The sequence below is a fragment of the Mytilus edulis genome, chromosome 6 (assembly GCF_963676685.1).
Source record: "Mytilus edulis chromosome 6, xbMytEdul2.2, whole genome shotgun sequence".
In the NCBI taxonomy this organism is placed as follows: domain Eukaryota; kingdom Metazoa; phylum Mollusca; class Bivalvia; order Mytilida; family Mytilidae; genus Mytilus; species Mytilus edulis.
The window spans coordinates 40017552-40044248 of NC_092349.1; the positions used below are offsets into that span (position 1 = coordinate 40017552).

The 26697-nt window shown below is 33.2% G+C and overlaps 1 protein-coding gene across 13 annotated transcripts in view; it reads left to right on the forward strand.

Annotated features, from left to right (window-relative positions):
* Nucleotides 1-13978, forward strand: part of LOC139529096 (rabphilin-3A-like) — a 112036-nt gene extending 98058 nt beyond the window's left edge. For 6 of the 13 annotated variants that reach the window (XM_071325365.1, XM_071325362.1, XM_071325369.1 and 3 more), the window contains 4 exons: nt 3215-3296; nt 4907-5003; nt 6067-6220; nt 13622-13978. In XM_071325365.1, the coding sequence (XP_071181466.1) occupies nt 3215-3296; nt 4907-5003; nt 6067-6194 (307 nt within the window). In that variant the 3' untranslated portion in view covers nt 6195-6220; nt 13622-13978. The remainder of the gene's footprint in view (nt 1-3214; nt 3297-4906; nt 5004-6066; nt 6221-13621) is intronic. The other 7 variants (XM_071325366.1, XM_071325358.1, XM_071325359.1 and 4 more) reach the window with 2 other exon arrangements.
* Nucleotides 13979-26697: the final 12719 nt, after the last annotated feature.

A 26697-nucleotide genomic window follows, 5' to 3' on the forward strand; every position in this document is an offset into this window, starting at 1 on the left:
TTGGTCTTTGTTTAGCTATCGTGGTTAATTTTAAGTTTATGTGACAGTTGTAATAAAGCTTTATATTTAGGACTATCAACATAATATCAATGATTAGTAAAGAAGGCGAGACATTTTAGTGTGTGCACTCTTGTATACAATATACAATGTATATTCACTTTTATCACCAACTAATAAATTAGAACAATCTTTACCATTCAGTGATAACAAGCACTTTATTTTACATTTTAATATTTTATGATGTATTTAAATGAGTAGTTATTGTTGCAAACTCCACTAGAAATTTGAATTGAGATCAGTTTTGGAAAAAGGGAAAGGGGGATGTGAAAAAAAATGGGGGGGGGGGGTAAATTTTTCTCATTTCAGATTTCATAAATGAAAAGAAAATTTCTTCAAACACTTTTTTGAGAGGATTAATATTCAACAGCATAGTGAATTGCTCAAAGGCAAAAAAAATATTTTAAGTTCATTAGACCACATTCATTCTGTGTCAGAAACCTATGCTGTGTCAACTATTTAATCACAATCCAAATTTAGAGCTGAATCCAGCTTGAATGTTGTGTCCATTCTTGCCCCAACCGTTCAGGGTTCAACCTCTGCGGTCGTATAAAGCTGCGCCCTGCGGAGCATATGGTTGTCCTTAGTTCTATGCTTTGTTTTGTATACTGTTGTTTCCCTTTTGTATTTTTGTCGAGCCTTCCACTTTTGTCGAAAAAGCGAGACATAGCGATCCTTCATTCCGTCGTCGGCGTCCACAAATATTCACTCTGTTGTTAAAGTTTTTGAAATTTTTCTTAAAACCAAAATATAGTAGAGAGGAATATTTTTATTAATTTTTTTCCTCATTTTTGTTGAGCCTGCATGTAACAGCAAAAGCAGTCCCGACACTGGTTTCCGAGGAATCTTACGAATTTTTCTTCTTATTTTGCCATTGCGCTTCCAGTTTATTTTCGACTTTTGAGTTTGAATGTCCTTTGGTATCTTTCGCTTTTCTTATATTAACCAACGGAACGAATTGAAACAACTGTCATATTCTTGTCCTTACTGAGGAAAATGGTTGGTAAAACATGGTTTGTCATAGCTAACTAATCCATGTTATCCTCCAACTTTTATGACAGCTGATTCAAGGTCTGAAAAATTTGTAGTAGCAACCTAAACAGACAAACTAGGTTAATGTGACAATAATTAGGATCCAGTCGTCAATACCGGTTAAACATACATCACAGAGATACAACTGTGTTACTGACTGACAATACAACAGACTAAAAATTTAAATAAACATACAATTAATCTAGCGCAGACGCCAACCAACATGTTATGTTTACCCGGTATTGATGACTGGATCTTAATTATTGTCACATTAACCTAGTTTGTCTGTTTGGGTTACTAATACAATTTTGTCAGACCTTTAATCAGCTATCATAATAGTTGGACGATAACAATGGTAATATATAACGATGAACATGTCAGTCGGGCGGGTTATATTTGACATGAAATTCAATTTTCCTGGTCATTGGTCAATGTTAAGTTTTCGTAGTAAGGTTTGTTTCTAAGATACTATATTTAATATATCAAATAAACTCATCATAGATACCAGAATTACATTTTGTATTTACGCCAGACGCGGGTTTCGTCTGCAAAAGACTCATCAGTGACGCTTGAATCCAAAACAGTTAAAAAGGCCAAATAAAGTACGAAGTTGAAGAGCATTGAGAACGCAAATTCTTAAAAGTTTTGCCAAATACAGCTAAGGTAATGTATTCCTGAGGAAGAAAAGCCTGAGTATTTCAAAAATTCTAAAGTTTTGTAAACAGTTAATTTATAAATATGACCATATCAATGATAATTTATGGTGATACCCTCGGGGAATTTTAACTCCACCAGTAGTGGCATCGACCCAGTAGTTGTAAATAAACTAATCATAGATATCAGGATTACAGCTATATTGGACACATGGAATGATTGTAAAGTGAACACATCTGTCTGGCATTATCTGACCTTGACTCAATATTTATGATGGTCTATTGGTCAATATAAAGTGTTCATGAATTGCTGTGTTACTTGTATACTACAAGCATTAAGACCACTATAATCAATGAATGGAATGATTTTAAAAAATTGAATACAACACGTTTAATAATTTAATGCGTCCGAAGCGCTTTTCTTGATTTACCTTCATCACCTTTAAGTTGTACGTCTATTTCTGGTTTATATACCTGACCTTGACCTCATTTTTAAGTTAATTAATGTTGTACTTGTAGTACAACTTTACATTTAGGGTTAACATAATAAAATCAATGGGATTAAAGCAGACGAACATTTCATCGTTTGTGCTCCTGTTTCTTTAAGAAGTTGTGAAAATTCAAAGTCCATATAACTATAATAGTATTGACTTGACTTACCTCCTCCACACATATTTTGATCAGCCCTTGTAGTTTACCTCAGTATAGACAATAAAATAAATAAATATACAAATTCAGAAACTATAACTGAAAGCTGTTTAAATATTGACTGTATATACCTATCTTAGGAGCATAATATGAAAAAAGTTACTAGTATTAACTATGTATACCTATCTCAAAAGCATAATTTGAAAAGAGTTGGTAACTATGTACACCTCTCTCAGGAGCATAATTTGAAAAGAGTTATTAACTATGTGTATGTTCCGGACCATATGAGGATTTGAACCATATGCATACACTCATATGGTCCGACCATACGCGTAAGGTCAGACCGACCATATGTGTATATACTCGTTTCGTTATTAATGTGCTGGACCATATGAGTATTTGGACCATATAGGTATTGTTTCCAATATACTTTACAAACTTGTCAATAATACAATACTTTTTATCTACATGGTCTGGAACATATACATATCTCAGGCGCATAATTTGAAAAGAGTTATTAACTATGTATTGGGAGCATTCTGTGGTTTTATTATTATTCGCTGGATACTAATTGTCGCGGATTTTGTGGGTACAGAACCACGGATTAAAATGTTCAATATTAAATTTTCTATAGGCTTGTGTGCAGACTACGGCTTCACTCGAAATGACTTACAGACAACAGAACTATATTCAATACATGAATTATTTATTACACTGCAAAACCTTACACAAGCATGTCAAACCTTTGCAAATGAAATAAGTTATGACACTGAACACCATTTATATATAAAAGTTTGTCAGAATTTTTATCTAATTTTTTGTAGGTATCTGAAACCAGACAAAGACAAGAAATCCAAGTTTAAAACTGCTGTAAAAAAGAAAACTTTGAATCCGGAATATAACGAGGTATGGTAAGATAAGACATGATGTATGTCTATTGATAAGAATATGTCATACACTTCTTATTTGCAAATATGTTGATGTTTGCAAATAAATGTATAATTTGATGTTAAAAATAATTTTGAAAATCTTGTCAACATAGCCCAAACATTTAAATTATTTAGTAAGAGGACTTCATCTACATGGCGGAAAGTACAATTAAATGATAATGCAAGCTTCTTTATGATTTTTCTTGTGTGAAGTCAGTCTTGTGTGAATAAAGAAACATGTCGGCATGAAAAGCACAGGAGGTTCCCATTGGCATTCTTTGTTGACGAACATTTAGCCGTTACTTTTTGTCATGACTAACAAATAGTTGTATCTTACCGAAATATTTATAAAAACAGTGTTATCAAAGATATGTATATGTTGCGTACACGATTGTACAAATTATGATTTGTATAGGGTTTTTGACACATACCTTTACGCATCTTTTGAAATGATCCAGTTTAATATCTTACGTTCAAATGTATACACTTCAACCTAATTTTAAGTGATATTCTTCCTGTCCTGAAACTAGAAATAAGTATCCCTGAATGGTTTAAATTCTTATTTTATTTTTCTCTTTATACCAAAATTCTATCCATATAAATCATTTTTTTTTGTGATCTTCTATTTTTTTTTGTATCAATGCTCAGTATTAGACTGTATCATGTAGTCATGGAAATATGACATAAATATGCGAAAAGAAAGACTGAGTGCTTATATCATCCATTTGTGTTTAGCGGTTCATAAAACACTGATAACTTGTACAAAACATCTGTACAAATTATAATGTGTACAACATTACAATTTGTACAAAACATGTATATACAAGTCTAAATGGAAAACAATGTTTAAACCTATGATTGCGTTGGATAAAAAACGCAATTTTTATACGTGTGCATGCAAAACAAATTTCTTGGCAGATAGTCTAAGTACAACACTTGCCTGCACTGTATCAGACGCACTAGACCACTCGACCACCTTGGCTTCACAAAAATAAAGCTTTCGGGGGCTGGGTGTTATCTTTCCTTGTCAGTTTTAATCTAGCGTCGTAATACAGTACATGATATATAAGGCATGAAGATGGTATTTTTACAGATCAGCTGAATTATATATTGTAAAGTATCCTACAAATTAATGCATGATACAGTCACAGAAATAATTATATTTATAAGTACGTCTGAACCAGTGACAATTCTACAACAGATTTATCCATCGGACCACCAGCAGTGATGGTGATATATGTCTGTATTCTTGTAAATTTGCTTTTGCAATTATTTTGTTTTTCCCTTGCAGGGATTCGAACTCATGCTAATGAGATACCGTGACACCAATTCGCCTGCACTGTATCCGACGCTATATATATACTGTAGAAACGATAATTTCCGGGAGGTTAACATTTCATGGTTTTGTCTCTCTATAAGATTCCATGGGGATTTTATTTCGTGGTTTTCTTAATTGAAAGTGGCGTTATATGGAGGTTAAATTTTCGCGGGGTTTTTAATTTCGTGGATATATTTTTTCCCCGAAATAAGCGATATTAAATCCTCCACGAATATTTCTGCTTTTACAGTACTAGATCTTTTTTCCAGGAATTTGTATATGAAATCAAACATAATGAGCTCGCTAAAAAGACTTTAGAGATTACTGTTTGGGACAGAGATATTGGAAAAACTAACGACTTCGTAGGTAAGTGGCGATCTTATTTACATTTATTTGTAAGAGTAAAAAGGGATTCCCATATTAAAACAGGTTTTATAAAAGTTCTACTATGATGGCATAAAAATGTGAATTTATTATATTAATGTCTATGAAACAACTATTCACCAGAGATTGAAAGACGAGATCGAGAATATTAACATCTACTAGTATATAGCACTGAATTTACAATCTTCAGAATGAGCAAAATCAATATGATATAGACAGTTATAAAAAAAGAATGAAAATATGAATTGATTCAAAAGAGAAAAACACAATGAACAAAAGAAATATTCGGACAGCAACTTCCAACAACCACTGAATTATAGGCTGTTTACTCTGAACAGGGACTTCAAGAATGTGGTGGAGTATACGATGTTTTAGCTCATTACCCTCCTCAAACCTAGGACATTAATGCAACTGCAAAATCAACCATAACATCAATTAGATAAGACTCGACTAGGTGTACATGTTTATCTGGCAGGGTTTATCTGACCTTGGTCTCCTCTTCATGGTTCATGGATCAATGTTAAGTTTTTCTTGTCAAGTTTGTTTTTTAAACGTGTAAATAGGTGAACTATATTTAAAGCATATTTGTTGCATGGTATGATTGTAAGGTGTCCATGTTTCTAGTTTGGTTTATCTGACCTTGACTTCATTTTCGTGGATCATGTAAATTTTATATGATAGTTGTAGTAAAGCTTTATATTTAGGACCCACGACATAATATCAATAGTAAGTATAGAAGGCCAGTCATTTTAGCGTGTGAACTCTTGTTTTAGCTTTTATCTTCTTGTCACACTAGTTCATTTTGTCTTGATTTACTTTCAAATATAGGAAAATAAGTTGTGATATGAAAGACAATGAAACAACTCTCAATAAGACAAAAATGGTATAAAAATAACCTCCCATTAGTTTGTTTTAAATTTCTTATATGACATTGAGAGGGTTATTAAACTTTATGGTTTTAAACAGTAGTGGGCGTATCATGCGCTTAAAGAGCAGCAGTTTATTTGATGTGTCCTAAAAATAATTGCTTTATTTTATTTGATAGGTGGTGTTCAACTTGGAATTAATTCCAAAGGAGAAAGATTAAAGCACTGGTTTGATACATTAAAGACTACAGATCAGAAATATGAGAGATGGCATACATTATCTGCTGAACTAATACCAGAGGTTTAGAATAAGCATATAACGTTTAATGTTGTGTGAGTGTTGTATTACCTCGTCTTCTTTTGTGCATAGAATTAGTTATCCCTGATATTTGTTTCATAAACATGCAACTTCATGATATCTGAGTGCAGAAGTGATTTAACGATGACCAATTGTTTTCTGTAATTTCTAACTTTTGTTTATTAGGTCTTTCCACTTTTTCGTTGACAGACCTATTGCTTTTATGTTGGTTCTAAGTCTTTTCACTTTCTGTGGAAAGACTTTGACTTTTTTTCTGATAATTAGGTCTTTCCATTATTCAGTGGTAAGACGTATTGATTTTGTTCTGGTTATTAGGCTTTCCACTTTTCCGTATGGAGACCTCTTGCTTTTGTTAGCTCACCTGGTGTGAAAGGGCCAAGTGAGCTTTTCTCATCACTCCGCGTCCGTTGTTCGTCGTCGTCCGTTTTTTACAAAAATATCTTTTCTGAAGCTACTGGGCCAAATAAAACCAAAATTGGCCTAAATCATCCTTATAGTATCTTGTTTAAAAAATATATCTGATGACCCCACCCATCAACCAAGATGGCCGCCATTGCTAAAGATAGAACATAGGGGTAAAACGCAGGTTTTGGCTTATATCTCTGAAACTAAAGCACTTAGAGCAAATCTGACATACTGCTATAAATTTCATGAGGTGAATTTCTATCTGGTTTTTTTTAATTTTCAGACGCATCAAACAACATGTTGCTAGGTTGCTGCCCCTAGATTGGCAATTTTATTGAAATTTTGTATGTTTTTTTTTATTTGAATATTATGAAAGATAAAGCTCAACTGTAACAGCAAAGTTTTTCAGCAAAGTAAGATCTACAAATAAATAAACCCAAACTATTGCCTTTTATCGTCATTTTTTGTAATCTTTTGCAGAAACCTTCTTTAAAACTACGAACCAATATTAAACCAAACTTGGCCTAAATCATCTTTAGGGTATTTTTTTAAAAATATATCCGAGGACCCCGCCCATCAGCCAAGATGTTCACCATGGCTAAAAATAGAACGTGGGGGGGAAATACAGTTTTATTTTGTATCTCTGAAACTAAAAAAATTCTCTAATGGGCCAAATAACACCAACCTTAAGCTGAATGATTCTTATGGTATAAAGTCTGTTTCGTCAAATTTAACAAATTTTTGTAATCTCTTACAAAACTCTTCCCCTGAAACAACTGAGACATTTTTAACCAAAATTGGCCACAAGTAAGCATTAGGGTATTTAGTTTTTTAAAAATGTGTCATATCAACCTGCTTGCCAACCTGGGTGAGCATGACAGATACATGCTAAAGATAGAACATAGGGGGGGGGGGGGGAATTCGTGCATTCATTGTAAATAGAAATATCCTGTGAGCGACACACGCTGCCTCTAGTTTTTCGAGCCTTGGACTTTTGTTGCAGAAAGCTCGATATAGGAATAGTGATACGGTGGCGACAGGGACGGCGTTAACTAACTTCTAAAAAGCTTTATATTGTATAAGGTGGAAGACCTGGATGCCTCATACTTTGTATATAGATGCCTTATGTTACGAATTTTCAGTCTGTCACATGTCCATTGTCCTTAATTGATCTCATTTTCATGGTTCAGTCACTACTTGAAAAAACAGTTAAGATTTTTTTGTAATTTTAATTTCTCCCTTATTATGAGTAATTCGAAACTATATTTGGTACATGCGTACCTTGCAAGATCATCATGCCCGTCAGACATTGTTCACTCGATCTCGCTCTCATTTCTTGAATCAGTGAACAAGGTTACGTTTTGGTGATCAAGTCCATAACTCAGATACTATAAGCAATAGGTCTCCTTTATTTGGTGTATGGAAGAAATGTAAGGTGTACATGTCCAACTGGCAGATTCATCTGACCTTCACTTCATTTTCATGGTTCAGTGGTTATAGTTATGTTTTTGTGTTTTGGTCTTGTTTTTTTATACTGTATGCAATAGGTTTACTTTATTTGGTGTGTCGAACGATTGTAAGGTGTATATGTCCAACTGGCAGTGTCATCTGACCTTGACCTCATTGTCATGGTTCAGTGGACAGAGTTAAGTTTATGAGTTTTGTTCTGTTTTTATACTATATTAAATAGTATGTTTAGTGTATGGAAATTTTTTATGATGTACATTTCAGTCTCGTAGGTTTTATTTGACCTTAACTTCATTTTCAAGGTTCGTTGCTCGGTGTGTAGTTTTTGTGATTTTTTCTTAAACTATATGTAATAGATCAACTATATGTGTTGTATGGTAGGATTGTTAGCTGTACATGTCTGCATGGCGTTGTTCATATTTGACCTTGAACCCATTTTCATGGTTCATCAGCAGGGGTGGATCCAGGATTTTTGAAAGGGGGCGAAATTTTAAAAAAAATCGGGACCTTTTTTCGGGCTAAAAAAACTGAAATAAAGTGAAAAATGCACTTTTTCAACCGGCGGTTCCTGACGTGGGGCTTTTATATTTTATTGTTGCTGTAAAGTATTGATCCAAAGCTATGTACTGATATATTTGATGTGGGACTTGTCAGTAAAAAAAAAGACATGGAGAATTTTCTTTTGTTGTATGTTTAGTTACAATAATCGTACAGATTTCTTGTTGTAAACAAGATATACGCCGGGCTATTCGATGAAATTTAGAATACGACCGACACGATTTAATAAAGACAAACACCAAACAAAAATAAGGGAAGTGAGGGGTTCGAAATCAACCAAAGGCGTATACGAATGAGACAACAAATTTATAAATGACAGTCTACAAATGGAGACATAAAAGCCACACCCAGCAGGCAGGTTGCAGTCTGGTCTTGAAAAAAGTATAATAAACGCTGTATTCAATATATCAATTCGGAGAAACAGACAGTATCATTCCGGTCAGATATGCAAACCCCTGCCCCCCCCCCCCCCCCCAAAAAAAAAATAAATACGCCCGTTTTATAATCACCATGTTCATTTAATGCTTCATAATTCTGTTGGAAATTTTCGTTTCTGATAGCAAAAAGTGGACAAGATTATTGTTTTGAATCCAGATACGGCCAGAATTTTAATTTAAGGCAAAAATGAGAGTCAGATTTTTCTCAAATATCTCGACTGCCTCCTCAAAACAAATGGTTCGTATTTTAGACTCTAGAGCTTTTACTGACTGGGGATCATTATTCAGCTATGTTATTTTAAAATCGGCTGGGGCGTTTAGGGTTAAAAATGTTATCGTAGGTGAATAATATTAATGAGGAACTTTTTTCATGAGAGTGGAATAGAGTATTACTTTCTATTTAGTGGAATTGTGAAATAGAAGTCAATACGTTCTTGTTCAATTCTTTGTCGCTTTGAAGGTGTCATGATTGTTGTCCTTAGCCTAATCAATGTGTTACTGTAATTTAAATTTCAAAATGACTGAGTGACGTTTAAACTTTTTACGGCGAACTGGTCAACTCCACCATAGCAAATTTCATGACTTTGACATAATCAGTATATACCAGCAAAACGTGTAAAAAAAAAAAAAAAATCCAAATAAAAGGTTACGCCCTCTACGCCCCCCTCTTGATTCGCCACTGATTGGGCAATGTTTATTTTTTATTGTTAAGTCTGTTTCTTAGAAACTATAAGCATGATAAGCAAGAGGTAGATTATGTTCAGTGTATTGATTGATTGTAAGGCGTACAACTTTGTAAGGTTTATTAGGGCCCCGCCAAAGGCGGGCCGCCCTATAGTGATCAGTCTGTCCGTCAGTCCGTCCGTCCGTCCGTCCGTCCGTCCGTCCGTCCGTCCGTAACACTTTGTGTCCGCTCCATATCTAGAGAACCATTATGATTTCATACTTTATACTTTACATGTTTATTAACCACCACCAGAGGGCGTGTCATGATGTATCTACAACTTCCTAGGTCAAAGGTCAAGGTAAAAAAACTTTGGTTTCAGTTGACAACCCGGTGTCCTGTGGTGAAGATCGTGTCCGCTCTATATCTTGAGAACCGTTATGATTTCAAAGTTTATACTTGACATGCATATGAACCAACACCAGAGGGTGTGTCATAATTTATGAACGACTGCCTAGGGCAAAGTTCAAGGTCAAAAACTTTGGTTTCAGTTGACAACCCCATGTCCTATGGTAAAGATTGTGTCCGCTCTATATCTTGAGAACCGTTATCATTTTAAAGTTTATACCTGAAATGTATATAAACCAATATCAGAGGGTATGTCATAATTTATTTACTACTTCCTAGGTCAAAGGTCAAAGTCAAAAACTTTGATTTCAGTTGACAAACCCATGTCCTATGGTAAAGATACAATTTTTTAATGCACATTATTCACAGCGGGGCCCACAGAGATGGCTCCATTCTCAATGATATCTAGTTGAGCTTGACCTCATTTTCTTGGATAACATCAAGTTTATGATAGTTGTAGTAAAGCTTTATGTGTAGGACTATCAACGGAATATCAATGTTTAGTAAAGAAGTCGAGACATTTCAGCGGGTGCACTCTTGTTGTTATTATCTTGATTAAGTTTAATGATAAAGATAAACTAAATTTTAAACAGCAAAAATGTTCAGCAAAATAAGATCTACAAATAAGGTCGAATGAAAAAAATTGTCAATTCACCCCCTCAGAAGTTATTGCCCTTTAAAGACAATTTTTCACAATTTGTTCATCTTGTTTGCTTACTTTTAAAAAAAACTTTCCCTTAAATAGAAACTGCCAAGTCAATTTCAGCTTAACTTTGGCTGAACGAGTTTCAGAGTATTTAGATAAAATTTTGTATTTTATCTCCTTGTATGTCAAGAACCTTGGCCACTATGGCTAAAATGGAAAATAAGGGTAAAATGATTTTTTTTCCTTTGAAAAAAATATGACAGATACAGAGAACATTTTAATGGAATTTTTAAGCCACTCATTAATATATTGAAAAACAAAAATAATCATTAATTAAAGATTTAAGCTCTGGCTTCATGTTTAATTGAAATTAAAATAGATATTATATGGGGATTTCTTTTATAGAATTACTGGTATATACAGATACTAAATTTTATCCTTTTCTTATATATAACCTATATATAACTTTTGATTAACACTGCATTAAAAAAACACTCTGTAAATGCATGTGTATAGGGAATAAACATATTATGCCCATATAAATTTCTTTTTCTTAATGTTGTCTTCTTTGAATATGCGTTAATGTCTATTAAAGTGAAACAGAGTCTTGTTTGAAAGTTTTTGTTATCCTTTATAACAAAATTATTAGTATTGAAAGCTTCCTTTTTGTCGAGCCTTCGACTTTAGTCGAAAAAGCGAGACTAAGCGATCCTACATTCCGTCGTCGTCGGCGTCGTCGTCGGCGTCGTCGTCGGCGGCGTCCACAAATATTCACTCTGTGGTTAAAGTTTTTGAAATTTTAATAACTTTCTTAAACTATACTGAATTTCTACCAAACTTGGACAGAAGCTTGTTTATGATCATAAGAAAGTATCCAGAAGTAAATTTTGTAAAAATAAAATTCCATTTTTTCCGTATTTTACTTATAAATGGACTTAGTTTTTCTGCGAGGAACATTACATTCACTCTGTGGTTAAAGTTTTTAAAATTTTAATTACTTTCATAAACTATCCTTGATTTGTACCAAACTTGGACAGAAGCTTGTTTATGATCATAAGATAGTATCAAGAAGAAAATTTTGTAAAAATAAATTTCCACTTTTCCATATTTTACTTATAAATGGACTTAGTTTTTCTGCGAGGAAACATTACATTCACTCTGTGGTTAAAGTTTTTAAAATTTTAATAACTTTCATAAACTATCCTTGATTTGTACCAAACTTGGACAGAAGCTTGTTTATGATCATAAGATATATATAGTATCAAGAAGAAAATTTTGTAAAAATAAATTTTCACTTTTCTGTATTTTACTTATAAATGGACTTAGTTTTTTTGCCAGAAACAAAACATTCACTCTGTGGTTTAAGTTTTTAAAATTTTTATAATGTTCTTAAACTATCCTGGATTTCTACCAAACTTAGACAAAAGCTTGTTTCTGATCATTAGATATTATTCAGAAGTAAATTTTGTAAAAAAAAAAAATCACTTTTTCCGTATTTTACTTATAAATGGACTTAGTTTTTCTTCCAGTTAACATTACATACAGTCTGCAGTTAAAGTTTATAAAACATTTATTAGATTCATAAACTATCCTGATTTTTTTTTACTAAACTTGGAAGCTTCTTTCAATCAAAAGACAGTATCCAGAGGGAAATTTTTATTGATGTTTTTCCTCATTTTTGTTGAGTCTGCGATTAACAGCAAAAGTAGGCGAGACACTGGGTTCCGTGGAACCCTTACGAATTTTGTAATTTTATAGGGTTTTAAAAGCGGTGACCGTGCGCACATTTTTAAGAATGTTATTGTGTTTCGCTCGCTGTTGCGGAGGGGGTGTTAAGTTTTACCTTTTTTTTTCCCTTAAAAATTGGCCATTGTTATATTATAGTTCGTTTCTGTGTGTGTTACGTTTTAATGTTGTGTTTCTGTTGTGTCGTAGTTCTCTAATGCTTGATGTGTTTCCCTCAGTTTTAGTTTGTAACCCGGATTTGTGTTTTTTTCTCAATCATTTTATGAATTTCGAACACGGTATACTACTGTTGCCTTTATTTACCCTTGTCCCTCTGATCATACGCCCCAAAATTTGTTTTCTGTTCTCTAACTTAAGTTTGCCTCAACCAAATAGCATGACACTTTAACACAAAGCTTATTATCACAAAATACAGATCTAGTTTGAATTTTAGTTGGGTCACTATAACCATTATCCAGTTATGTCCCTTTATAAATGAAAAAAAATGCAAAAGGTTTAGGTTTCGTTCTTTAACAAGTTGCCTAGGCTAAACATTATGAAAACTATACACATTACTTATTACCACAAAACTCAGAACAAGTGCAATATGCATGGGTAGCGTCAATTTTATTGTTCTTGAGTTATGTCCCTTTATAATGTTGTATGCAAGCGGGAGCATTATCTGTGTCCATGGGGACACATTCTCCATTTATTTTTCTTTCTTTTTTATTTATTTCAAGTTTTAAGAAATTTAAATTGAGTGTAAAACATGTGAAAAGTCTTTGATAATTGGAAAAAAATAATTAACTTATGATAAGTCATTTGTATTTTATATCCAGTTGTATGGATTTTACAATTGGTTTAATCCATTTTATTTACGGTTTAATAAAGGAACACACTTTTGGAACCATTTGTTATTACTTTAAGAAAAAAATCACTGCACCCAATTTCATTTATTTCTTAAACGATAACGTCTCATTGAGATACAATATAGGTGGTCAGGTGTGCCTATATTTCTCTTGAAATCTGAGCTATTATACTGAATGCAGTCTTGATTTAGTCTTATCTACTTAAAACCTAATTCCATTTTTACTAATTATTTCAGCCTGATGAATATTGACAACACTTCCGAGGATGAAGACGTCCAGATGCATTCAAGAATCAATATTGTTCAAGTCTATAACAATCCTTACTTAATGACGTATAATGGACATTGTTAAATACCATGAGTGCCAATGAGAACATAAATATTATGATTATAAACACTTGCATTAAGTTTTTTAATGCTATCATGTCGATGTCGTCGTCCAAAAACAGATTTGAGTTCCGGACAAATACTTTAGTTTAAATGAATGGATCATTATAAAACCTTTACTAGAAGGTCCAATACCTTAAAGGAGGTTTGATTTGGATGGTTATGGTACCAACAGTTCAGGAATGGGGGGTCCAAAACAAAAACAAATGTAGTTTTTGAACAATAACTTTTGTGTAAGTGTATTGATCTCTCTAAAACTGTACTACACAGTTCCTTACCACAAAGTAAAGGCTTGGATTGAGATTGTGGGTAATTGCTTTAAACTTTTTAAGATAACGGACAAAAAAGGGCGAAAAAACATTCATTTTTATATTTTCCAGAAAATAACTTGTTATAGTTTATAGAACTCTCTGAAATAGAACTTTTTTCTGAAAAAACTAAATATTTAAAAAAAAAATATTATCGAGGTTACATACTTATTTTCTTGGGGATTTTTAAAAAAATTAAATTTTGAAGAAGAATGGACAATTGGGGGTGAGGGGGGTAAATGTTTTGAGTGGATATGTTTTCATAATTGTTTGTAACCACACTTTGAATGGGATTATTAGAGTCTTTAAATTTTGGGGGGTTCTAACCTTGTAATACTATTTTTTTAATGGTAATTGGTCCAAAGTGTCCAAAATTAAACTTCGTTTGATTTCTTCAAAAATTGAATCATTGCTATGTTGAATCTCATTGTGCATTAATATTTTTTATTTGGGAAACTGTTTTCAATTAAGTCCATATTGAGGTTGGAAAGGTTCCAAATTAAACTATGTTTGATTTCAACTAGAATTAGATTTTTGGTCAATCTAATTAAAATTCAAAATATCAGAACAAGAGGAATTCAAGGATTTAATTTTAAATTAGACTGATTTTTGGCGTTTTTATATGCTGAATCTAACCATGTTGTAAGATTTTGGATATTAGACCATACTAGGTAAATTAAATGTCCCATGTCAAACTTTTTAGATCTTTGACCACATTTACTTTGTGTCAGAACCTATATTATATAAAAAAAAATTGATCACATTCCAAAGTAAGACAGTATTAAACTTGATTATTGTGTACAACTGTTGAGGGTTCGACCTCTGTTGTCGTATCAGGCTTCACATGTTTACACATATATATGGCAAATTGAAAAAAATACAGTTAATTCATAGAAGTGAAATAGATAAAGAATTTCTTATTATAAAGCCTGAAAATCTTGTTGATTGATATTGTATCTGTAGAATTTTTAGATGATTGATGGCGACATGAATATTTAAATAAATTTAGTAATACAAGGAACGTATAAATGTTGGAAAAATTCTTCAACATAACATTTAAAAAATTTGATCTGGTGATTCAATCACCAGTATTTGTTGTTGTGTTGTACTATCTATGTTTTATTGTGTTATGTTATGTTTTGTTATGTTATGATATATTATATTATATTTTATATGATCATGTTTATATACAATAATATATTATATTTCATAATGTATTCCAAAAGAATAATAAAATAAATTTCAGAAATGTTTCCTTTGCGATGCTTCTTGCAATTAATTTACAGCTTAATTTACTTCAAATGGTATGTTATTTAAAAGCAATCCAGAACGTGGCGAGTTCTTAAAATTGAAACTACTTATAACAGTGCAGTCAGGATTCTACTTCGCCAGTCAAAATTATTTTATATCCCCATAACGCCACCTAATTTGGAAAATCGTAAAAATGGCTGTCTACAGGGTTGAGGCACTGTAAATTTAGCTTTTGAAAACCGATAAGTTTATCCGCATAATATCACACGTTTGAGCTTTCTAAAAAGCTGTGAACTGCTTCACTCTATCCTAATTTAAGGTAATATGTGTCATGTGGTTGTTATACGACCGCAAAAATATAAAAAAAAAATTGGTCGTATATTTGTATCACGTCGTCGTCATCGTCCGAAGACGAATTATTTTCGGATAAAAACTTTAGTACAAGTAAATAGAAATCAATCAAATTTTAAAACAAGATTTATAACTACTAAGGAAAGGTTGGGATTGATTTTTTTTTTAGTCCCAACAGTTTAGGAATTAGGGGCCAAAAAGGGGCACAAATAAGCATATTTCGTGGTTTTTTTTGCACAATAACTTTAGTATAAGTAAATACAAATCTATGAAATTTAAACACAAGGTTTATGACCACAAAAGTAAGGTTGGGATTGATTCTGGATGTTTTGGTCCCAACAGTTTAGGAATTGAGGGCTAAAAGGGTCCAAAATTAAACTTTGTCATCATAAAATTGAATTATTGGGGCTTTTAATATGCCGAATGTAACCATGTATTTAAATTTTAAATTTTTTATCCCGTTTTAAAATTGGTCTACATTAAGGTGCTTAGACTTTGGTGATATTTTTATGACTAGATTGAAATACAGTGAAATGATTCTTTTATCGTTGAAGACCCTCCAGCAACTTTGACCAAATGATTGATCATTAGTATTTTTTTTATGCATTGACTTTGTGTGCGATTAGGTTTCGTGCACATTTACTCCATTTTCCTTTATGTTCTGTAAAAGGGTCTGAACATGACTTAATGCAAGTTTAACACATCAATGGAAATGGTCATATGGCAATACATTATTGCTTTTTTATGCCCCACCTACGATAGTAGAGGGGCATTATGTTTTCTGGTCTGTGGCTCCGTTCATCCGTCCGTCCGTCCGTCCGTTCGTCTGTGCGTCCGTTCAGGTTAAAGTTTTTGGTCAAGGTAGTTTTTTATGAAGCTGAAGTCCAATCAACTTGAAACTTAGTACACTTGTTGCTTATGATATGATCTTTCTAATTTAAAAGCCAAATTAGACTTTTGACCCCAATTTCACGATCCACTGAACATAGAAAATGAAAGTGGGAGTTTCAGGTTAAAGTTTTTGGTCAAGGTAGTTTTTGATGAAATTTAAGTCCAATCAACTTGAAACTTAGTACATATGTTCCCTATAGTATAATCTTTCTAATTTTAATGCCAAATTAGATTATTACCCAAGTTTTACAGTCCATGGAACATGGAAAAGGATAGTGCAAGTGGGGCATCCGTGTACTTTAGATAAAGGCAACAGTAGTATACCGCTGTTCAAAACTCATAAATCCATGGACAAAAAAACTAAATCGGGGTAACAAACTAAAAACGCATTAAATATAAGAGGAGAACAACGACACAACACTAAAATGTAACACACACAGAAACGGACCAAGCATCAGACAAAATCCCACGAGAATAACAAATATAACATCAAAACCAAATACATGAATTTGGGATAGACAAGTACCGTGACACGTCTTATCGCAATGTGAAATTACACTCAAAAATAAGAGAAAACAAACGACGCAACGTTAAAATGTAACACACACAGAAACGAACAATTATATAACAATGGCCATATTCCTGACTTGGTACAGGACATTTTTAAAGGAAAAAATGGTGGGTTGAACCTGGTATTGTGGCATGCCAAACCTCGCACTTTAATGGCAATGTTAAATATAACATTGAAATGACAACATAATATTACAGGACTACAATACAAATAAATAGGAGAACGTATTAGACAAAGAAACACATGATTAATGAATAACAAAAAGCATCAGGTTTAAAATTCAATACGTCAAAAACGCGCCTCGTCCACACAAGACTCACCAGTGACGCCCAGATATAAAAGATCGAAAGCGAAAAAAAGTACAAAGTTGTACAGCACTGAAGATCAAAAGTTGAAAAAGGCTGTGTCAAATACGGCTATGTTTTTATGCTTGGGATAAGAACATCCTTATTACTAGTATTTAGAACAATTAATGCTATTGCAAACAGTAAATTTTATCAAATGAATATAACAGATATACATAATGAAACTGAAGTATTAACTCATTACAGAAAACAAACACGAATACATAATGCAAAGACCAACACAGAATAGACACACCCGACTCAGTCCAGGCCTCAACGCAGTAAATTGTGAAAATGACGTCACATACGATGGTGAAAAGGCATTAAAAATTACGTCACATTCTTGTTTCAAATTATTTGAAACGGCGTTGATCTTACTTTGATTTAAGCCATGTCAGCTATCTATAGTTTTATTAACCAAAAGAAGCCAGTTATGAATTCTTTGATATCAAATTCAATTCTCCATGCAGAAACGACCATTTTTTCTGTGTCTTGTATATTCTTAAAATATTTTCTCGCACAATATCCTGCCTGACATCGGTTGGCATGCAACATTGCAAAACCACACGTTTACAAATGAAAATCAACAGACTATTGTCATAAAGTAGGACATTAATGAGCAAAAGACGAACCCGGGACACAGACGTTCAAACAATAGACCGTCAACTCTGAAAACTAAAAGTAAAAAAGAAACATTGATCACAAAAAACATACAGGAGCGACACCAGAGAGTGAAGATAACTTGCTTCTTGTTAGACACTTTCCGTGAAAACAATTTGATATTAAAATTAAGACAATCTTTTGTTTCATTTTTTTTTTTTTTTTTTGGAAATTTCAAACATGAGGCATAATGCCATTTGCCTCATTTGCCTCAATGTAGTTACGGCCCTGGGGACGCTAAAACTGTTGCCTGCAGTGTCTACATTTCTGCAACACAATCTCCTGGAACGACCGAGGAATATAGACAATAGACAATATTTTATTCGCACAAACACATTTACATTAAATGGTTATGGCATACAAAATTGAGACAATAAGCTGACAATAGTTAAATTGATTATAATTATATTAGAGTGACAGTGGTATTCACAACAAGAAGAAAAAGGCTATAAATATCAACAGTTAACACATTGTTAATGTTCATGAACAATTAAAAAAAGAACACAAACAAAAATTAGGTTGCATATTAAAAAAAAAGTTATACAGATGTTCTTAATAAAAGACAATCATTAATATACTTTATGGTGATTTTTATAATGACTGGTAGACTGCTATCTAAAAGTACAGTCAAATGATTTAGTGCTATAGTGGACTGCAATTTAATAAAATTGAAATTAAGATTTTTATTAATATTTTGTATATAGGTATCCCTTAATGATTTATAGCATGGACAGATTGAGAAGAAATGGTATTCATCCTCAATTTCTTGTCTGTTACAGGATAAGCAAATGCGTTTACTTCTTTCAATGTTGGTATAACGCCCTCTTTCAATTGCTAGGGAATGCGCACTTAGATTAAATTTACTGAAAACTGATCGGTCGGTTTTGAATTTACATATATCAATATATGGGGGCCTTTTTCTAATTCTTTTAGTATGACAAAAGAAATTTAATTTTTCACATTTATTGATAGAACAATTCATAATTTGATAAGCCTGGTAATAGATTCTTTGTTGGATACTATTTATGTGATATTTTAAATTAAAAGTATTAAAAGTGAGATGACCAAAACCTAATTTATTTAACCAGTCTTTTACAATATGTTAACCCATTTACTTGTTTTCTCTACATTATTATATATTTTATGGACTAAAGTGTTAGGCGAGTTTACAATGTGGTTTAGAAATTTTATAGCTGAAAGGTGAATTTTAAAGTACAAAGGGATTATGTTGGTCTCAGTTAAACAGGCTACATTTGTTGTTTTGCACTGTACTCCTAAAATTTCTTTAATAAATTTAATATGTAAATGTTCAAAAGGATCTGAATCTTTGAACACTTGGCTTACACCCCAAACTTCACTTCCATAAAGAGTTATTGGAACAACTAAAGTATCAAATAATTTTTCAAGCATACTGCAGGAATTATCTAAAGAGACTGTTTTTTTAATTTTAAACCAAGCTTTTCTTCCTTTTTCCATAAGATTTTTTTTTTTGAATGATTTAAACTTCCTGAACAATTTATAGTTATTCCAAGGTAACAAATAGATTTAACAGTCTCAAGATGTTCTTTTTCTACTTTAAAATAATTACAATGAGATTTTCTATTAGAATTGAATATTATAATTTTTGATTTTTGTTTGTTAACATCAAGTTTCCATAGGGAACAAAATTTAGTTAACTCATTTAGTGCATTTTGTAGCCCTTCTTGGGTTTCAAACAATAAAATAATGTCATCTGCATATAATAATGATGTTAGTTTAACATCTCCTATAATAATTGGTTGATTGTTTGCATGATCAAGGTCATTTACAAGGCCATTTATATAAATATTAAACAAAGTGGGGCTAAGTACATCCCCTTGTTTTACTCCGCAATTTGATATAAATTCATGGCTAATACCATTTTGAAATTTAATTCTGCATTTGTTGTCATTATACATTGATTGGATGACGTTAAAAAGTTTGCCTGGAAGTCTGTTTTGGAGTAGAATGTAGAATAAACCCTCCCTCCAGACAGTATCAAAGGCTTTTCGCAGATCTTTAAATGCTGCAAAATTTTTCTTTTTTTTTAGTTTTATATTTGTCTACAATAGACTTTAATGAGAAGATATGATCTGCTGTTCTAGCTTTTTCTTTGAAGCCAATCTGATTTTCACTTATCAAATTATTGGTGTTAATAAACTTCATAAGTCTAGTGTATATAATTTTATTGAATAATTTTCCCAAATTAGAAGTCAATGAGATACCTCTATAATTAGAGGGTTCAGATTTGTTCTCCTTTTTATGAATTAAAGTAATCAGACTTTTGTTCCATAATTTTGGGAAGCTGCCTTTCATAAATACTAGGTTAAAAAGTTTTAATAGGGGTTCTAATAATACTGGCATACCGCATTTAATCATTTCGTTAGAAATTAAGTCTTCAGCTGATGATTTACAATTTTTAAGTATTTTAACTGCATTTAAAATTTCAGCTGGCTGAATTTGTTTATTAAATTCGTTGTCAGAGTTGCATGTATTTAGGGAGCTACCATTTGATTTTTATGGGGGGGGGGGGGGCTAGGATGAAAAATTTTGTCCTGCATTTTTTTTAGTTGTAATCTCTGTCCTGCCTTTTTATTTTTCACTTTTTTCGGTCCTGCCTTTTTTTTTATTAGTGTAGAGACATTAATATAAACAGTTACATCCGCTGATAATTGATACTGTGACAGTTTCTATGTATCTATCATTTCGACCACACACGGGTTCATTATCTGCACATAGTTTAATAAGGCTTTTATTAGGATTATAATCATTCTGTAACTGTAGTTCGATCGTTTGAGTTGTATAATAAATATTAGTATTTACTTGGATTCTACTTTATATATATGTAGCATAAGATTCCACATAAATTGGCGACGAGGATTTAAAACTTATTTCGATTTAGTGAATACATTGTGAACATAACAATGGGAGACGAAGCTGCACCACCTATAATAATTCCAACAAATTATGGACGTATTGACGAATTTGATGACATTTCCGAAGATTGGATACAATACACCGAAAGACTTAACCATTATTTTATTGCAAATAACATTGAAAGTATGGAAAAGCAACGAGCAATTCTTTTAAGTGCCTGTGGCAAAAAGACATATAAACTTATGAGGAATTTAAGTGCTCCGCAAAAGCCTGGGGAAAAGACTTATGATGACATTGTTAAGTTAGTCACGGATCACCAACATCCAAAACCGTCATCTATCGTACAGAGGTGCAAGTTTAACAGTAGATTGAGACAGCCAAACGAATCGGTGAGCCAGTTTGTAGCAGAGCTTAGACAGATATCTGAACATTGTGATTACAAAGCTACTCTTGATGATATGTTGAGAGATAGACTTGTCTGTGGAATAAAAGAAGACCGTATTCAGAGACGTTTGTTAGCTGAACCTGGATTGACATTCAAAAAAGCAATGGAAGTTGCAACAGCAATGGAAATGGCAGCTAAGAACGCACACGATCTGCAAGTTCAGGAACCTAAGCAAGTGCACAAAGTTACAATTCGTAATGAGGAATGTTACAGATGTGGAGGATCTCATAATGCAACGGATTGTAAATGGAAAGACGCAAAGTGTTATGTGTGCGATAAGAAAGGACATTTAGCAAAAAAATGCCGAAATAAGGGGAAGCAAAATGCTAAAGAAAAACCGAAATTTAAGCAACAAACACAGCAAGGGAAAGTGTATCCTAAGCAGCGTCCGACTAAAACACATTTTGTTGAAGAGGATAGCGACGATATGGAGGATACCTTACAATGTATCAATTGGGAGATACAAAAAGGAAACCGTATCTAGTGTCCGTTAAACTCAACAACACTGAAATAAATATGGAAATCGATACAGGTGCATCAGTTTCAGTGATAAGTCAGGAGACATGTAAACAAGTATTTGGAAGTGACAATTCATTAGAAAAATCACCGTGTAGTTTGCGTACATACACAGGAGAGAAAATTGATATGTTAGGAAAACGGAATGTTACCGTCATATACAACAGTCAAAGTGTGGATTTACCAAGCACCGTGGTTAAGGGAACGGGACCGAGTTTAATGGGGCGTGATTGGCTTCTTAAACTACAACTCAACTGGAAATCAATATTCAAAATTGAGCAATTGTCACACAATCAGGAACCGGAAAAGGACAAGGAGTTACAAGACTTGTTACGTAAGTACCCTCAAGTTTTTAAAGAAGGAATAGGCACGTTAAAAGGGACTAAAGCAAGGATTTATGTAGATAAAGACGCTACACCTAAATATTTCAAAGCAAGGCTAGTGCCGTACGCACTCAAAGAAAAAATTGAAAAAGAACTTGATAGATTGGAAAAAGGGGGAAATATCGAAAAGGTTGAATTTTCCGAATGGGCTGCTCCCATAGTGCCAATAGTAAAACCGGACAAATCAGTAAGGATTTGTGGGGACTACAAAGTAACTATTAACCAAGTGTCAAAACTTGACAATTATCCGATCCCTAAAACCGATGATCTCTATGCAACATTAAGTGGGGGACAAGCTTTTTCCAAGCTAGATCTGAGCCAGGCCTATCAACAAATTGTACTCGACGAGGAGTCACGTAAATATGTAACAATCGACACGCATAAAGGATTGTATCAGTATAATCGTTTGCCGTTTGGAGTTTCATCCGCACCGGGAATATTTCAAAGAACAATGGAAAATTTGTTGCAAGGAATCCCGAGAGTTGTTGTGAGAGTAGACGACATTCTTATCACTGGAAGTTCAAAGAGTGAACATTTAAACAATTTAGAAACTGTATTAGGCAAGATACAGGAATCAGGTATGAGACTCAACAAGGACAAATGTGTATTTCTAGCACCTGAAGTAGTGTATTTAGGTCATAGAATTGATCAATATGGAATATATCCTGTTGAAAGCAAAGTCAAAGCGATCACAGAGGCACCGGAACCTAAAAATGTTACCGAGTTAAAATCGTATTTAGGAATGCTTAACTACTACAACAGATTTCTGCCGGATTTATCTTCAAAATTAGCACCGTTGCATGAACTGTTAAAAAAGGAAAAACAATGGGAATGGGACAAATCACAACAAGAGGCTTTTGAACTATCAAAAACTTTACTAAAGTCTTCTAAAGTGTTGGTACATTATGACCCGAACAAGGACATTATTCTATCGTGTGATGCTTCAACGTATGGAATAGGGGCCGTCCTGTCGCACAAAATGGAAGAGGGATGTGACAGACCGGTTGGATATGTTTCGCGCACGCTAGCACCCGCCGAGAGGAACTATAGTGTTCTTGAGAAGGAGGGATTAGCCGTTATATTCGCACTAAAGAAATTTCATCAATATTTGTTTGATAGAAAATTCACCATTTATACAGATCATAAGCCATTGATAGGATTATTTAACGAAAATAAGTGTATTCCACCAATGGCAGCCGCAAGAATTCAGCGTTGGGCTTTGACACTGTCCGCATATGAATATAAGATAGTTTACAAAGAAGGGAAGCAAAATTCTAACGCTGACGCACTAAGCCGTCTACCGTTAAACCGAGTAGGGAAAACGGAAGTACCCGCAGAAATGATCATGCTAATGGATCACATGGATTCTACGCCGGTTACTGCCCAGCAAATTAAAGCATGGACACGCAAGGATCCGATATTGGGACAAATAACTAACTATGTTTTGAAAGGTTGGCCAAATTACAGAGACAATGATGAAATGAAGCCATATTTTAGTCGAAAAACAGAGTTAAGTGTATTTGACAGTTGTCTATTGTGGGGAAATAGAGTTGTTTTTCCAAACCCTGGAAGAGACATTATTCTTCAAGAACTACACGAGGGTCATCAATGAATTTCACGTATGAAAGTACTTGCTAGAGGTTATGTCTGGTGGCCAAATATGGACGCAGAAATTGAACAGACAGTTCGTGCATGTCACAAATGTCAAGTCAATCGACATGCTCCAACAGAAGCTCCAATGCATCCTTGGGAATGGCCATCAAACCCATGGTCAAGGATACATATTGATTATGCAGGGCCACTGTACGGGAAAATGTTCTTAGTATGTGTTGATGCACACTCAAAATATTTGGATGTACATGTAGTGAACTCTGCAACCAGTGCAAACACTATCGAGAAATTGCGCACTATGTTTGCAATTCATGGATTACCAGAAAGCATCGTGAGTGATAATGGAACACCGTTTGCTAGTCAGGAATTCCAGGATTTTGTTCAAAGAAACGGAATTAAGCACATTCGTTCTTCACCATATCAACCTAGCACAATGGGTTGGCCGAGCGTGCTGTTCAGACATTTAAAGAGGGGATGAAGAGGGTAACCGAGGGAAGTATAGAAACAAGAATGGCGAAATTCTTATTTACGTATAGACTAACACCACATGCCACAACCGCTATTGCTCCAGCTGAAATGTTAATGGGACGGAGACCAAGATCGTTGCTAGACTTAACATATCCGAACATTAACACGACTGTCGTGTTCAACAGAAACAACAAAGACAAAAACAATCTCATGATAAGACAGCTCAAGTGAGAAATTTTAATGTAGGAGATAGTGTGTATATTTTGAGTCACAACCGTGAAGCTAAATGGATTACAGGAACTTTAATTAAAAGAACAGGGCCAGTTTCGTTTGTCATTGAATTAAACGATGGCAGAACTGTTAAACGACATCAGAATCAGATCAGACACAAATATGATCAGTATAGTGACAATAAAATTCCCAGATATATCTGAGATTCCAGATATTCCGATTCCAGTCGTATCCGACAATCAAGCAGATGTAGAAACACCGTCTGGTTCTAGTGACACAAGTGACAATTCAAAATCCGTTGTAAAACCTACCGTTGAGACTCCGAGACTAACCAGAACACGGAAACCGCCAAATAGATATGGAGATTTTGTGTATAATTAAAATTGAACGAACTTTGGTTAAGGCAATGGTTAAAATGTTAAAGGGCAGAATAATCCCTTATAACCATTTTATGCAAAGAAATAAGGCAGTCTACCTATTCTTTGTTTTGCATGCAAAAATAGATTTACATATTGCTTATTTTCAATTTTTAGTAGGATTTAGGAAATACACTATAATTGTAAAAGTTCATTCAGTTTAAAATTCTATAGATAAATATATGTGCAGAATTTCATTCATAAATTTAAAGTAAAAACAGCTGATTGTGTTTTCATTCATTCAGTGATAAATGAACTATAAACATTAAGGTTATGTGAAATCTAAGGATGGAGGTGTGTAGTGACATTAATATAAACAGTTACATTCAAGATTATCTGATGAAATGAAATTTGTTTGGATTCTTTCATCTGAAGATTTGTTTGTTACTTCAAACTTATCTAATTTATTGCACTCCCTTTTTGAAGAACGAAAGAAAATTATAGATAATATTGTTGTTTGAAAAAAAAAAAAAAAAATAGAAGAAAAATATATATAGACATACATGTATATATATAGGAAATAAAATTGATCAGGAGTTGTCTCCCATAGACCTAGAACTATCCTAAAGATTTATGTAATTTCTCCAGGTCACAGTGGCACCCATAACAACTATGTTTGTCAATAACTTGGTTTATATCAGGTTAATTAGTGTAAATGTGTATTCATGTGGTTCTTTTGTTTAAATGTACTTTAATCATTCTAATAATTTTTTGTGACGTTAAGCACGATATTGCGTCTCAAATGGTAACGTCAATTTCTAACGTTTTACGGCGATTAATGATTATTTGGGATAAGTCTTTTTATTTCGCTTGTAATTTTTGTTTTGCATATCAATATGGATAGTTCTTAATGATTAGTTGTACTGAATATGCATGAAATATTTCCCACTGAAAGTACTTAACGTAAGCAACAAACAGCAAAATATATCGTATTTGGGTAATGCATAAATCTATATGAAATGAGATGATATATACGGTATGATGAGTGCCTATGAAACAACTCTCTACCAGTGACCAATTGACATAAAACGTAATAAAATGCAATGTTTCCCCGTTTAGATCCGAAAAGGAGGAAGATATATATTTTGCTTTACTATAAAAAGTATGTCGGGAATTACAAGTTAAACGGGTCTTGCTTATAAAATTCAATTTACTAATAGCGGTACAATTAGATTAAGATATGAAACGATTGTTAGAAATAAAAGGTTAATTATAATTCATCTCATATATTTACAAACTTTGTATGATGTGGAGAGGTGTATATAGCCAATGGAACGCTTTAGGCCCAATTTCATTTTTACTTTCAAGTTCTATACATATGAATCTTATTGCAGAGAAATAAAAAAAAACGAAGTTGTACGCTTCCCAAATTTGAAAATTTGAAAAAGAGGATTTTTTTATCCTCTCATGATACTAACTTTTTCACAACTTAAGAACCTCATCTAAACGAACAACCCCAGTCATCGGATTTTTTTTTAATACTTTGTGGTCTTATTGATAGTATCTGACCATCAAGAAAATTCTGTCTGAGGAAATATACAGATGATCCACTATAAATAGCGTACCCCGAATAGACAACGTTGAA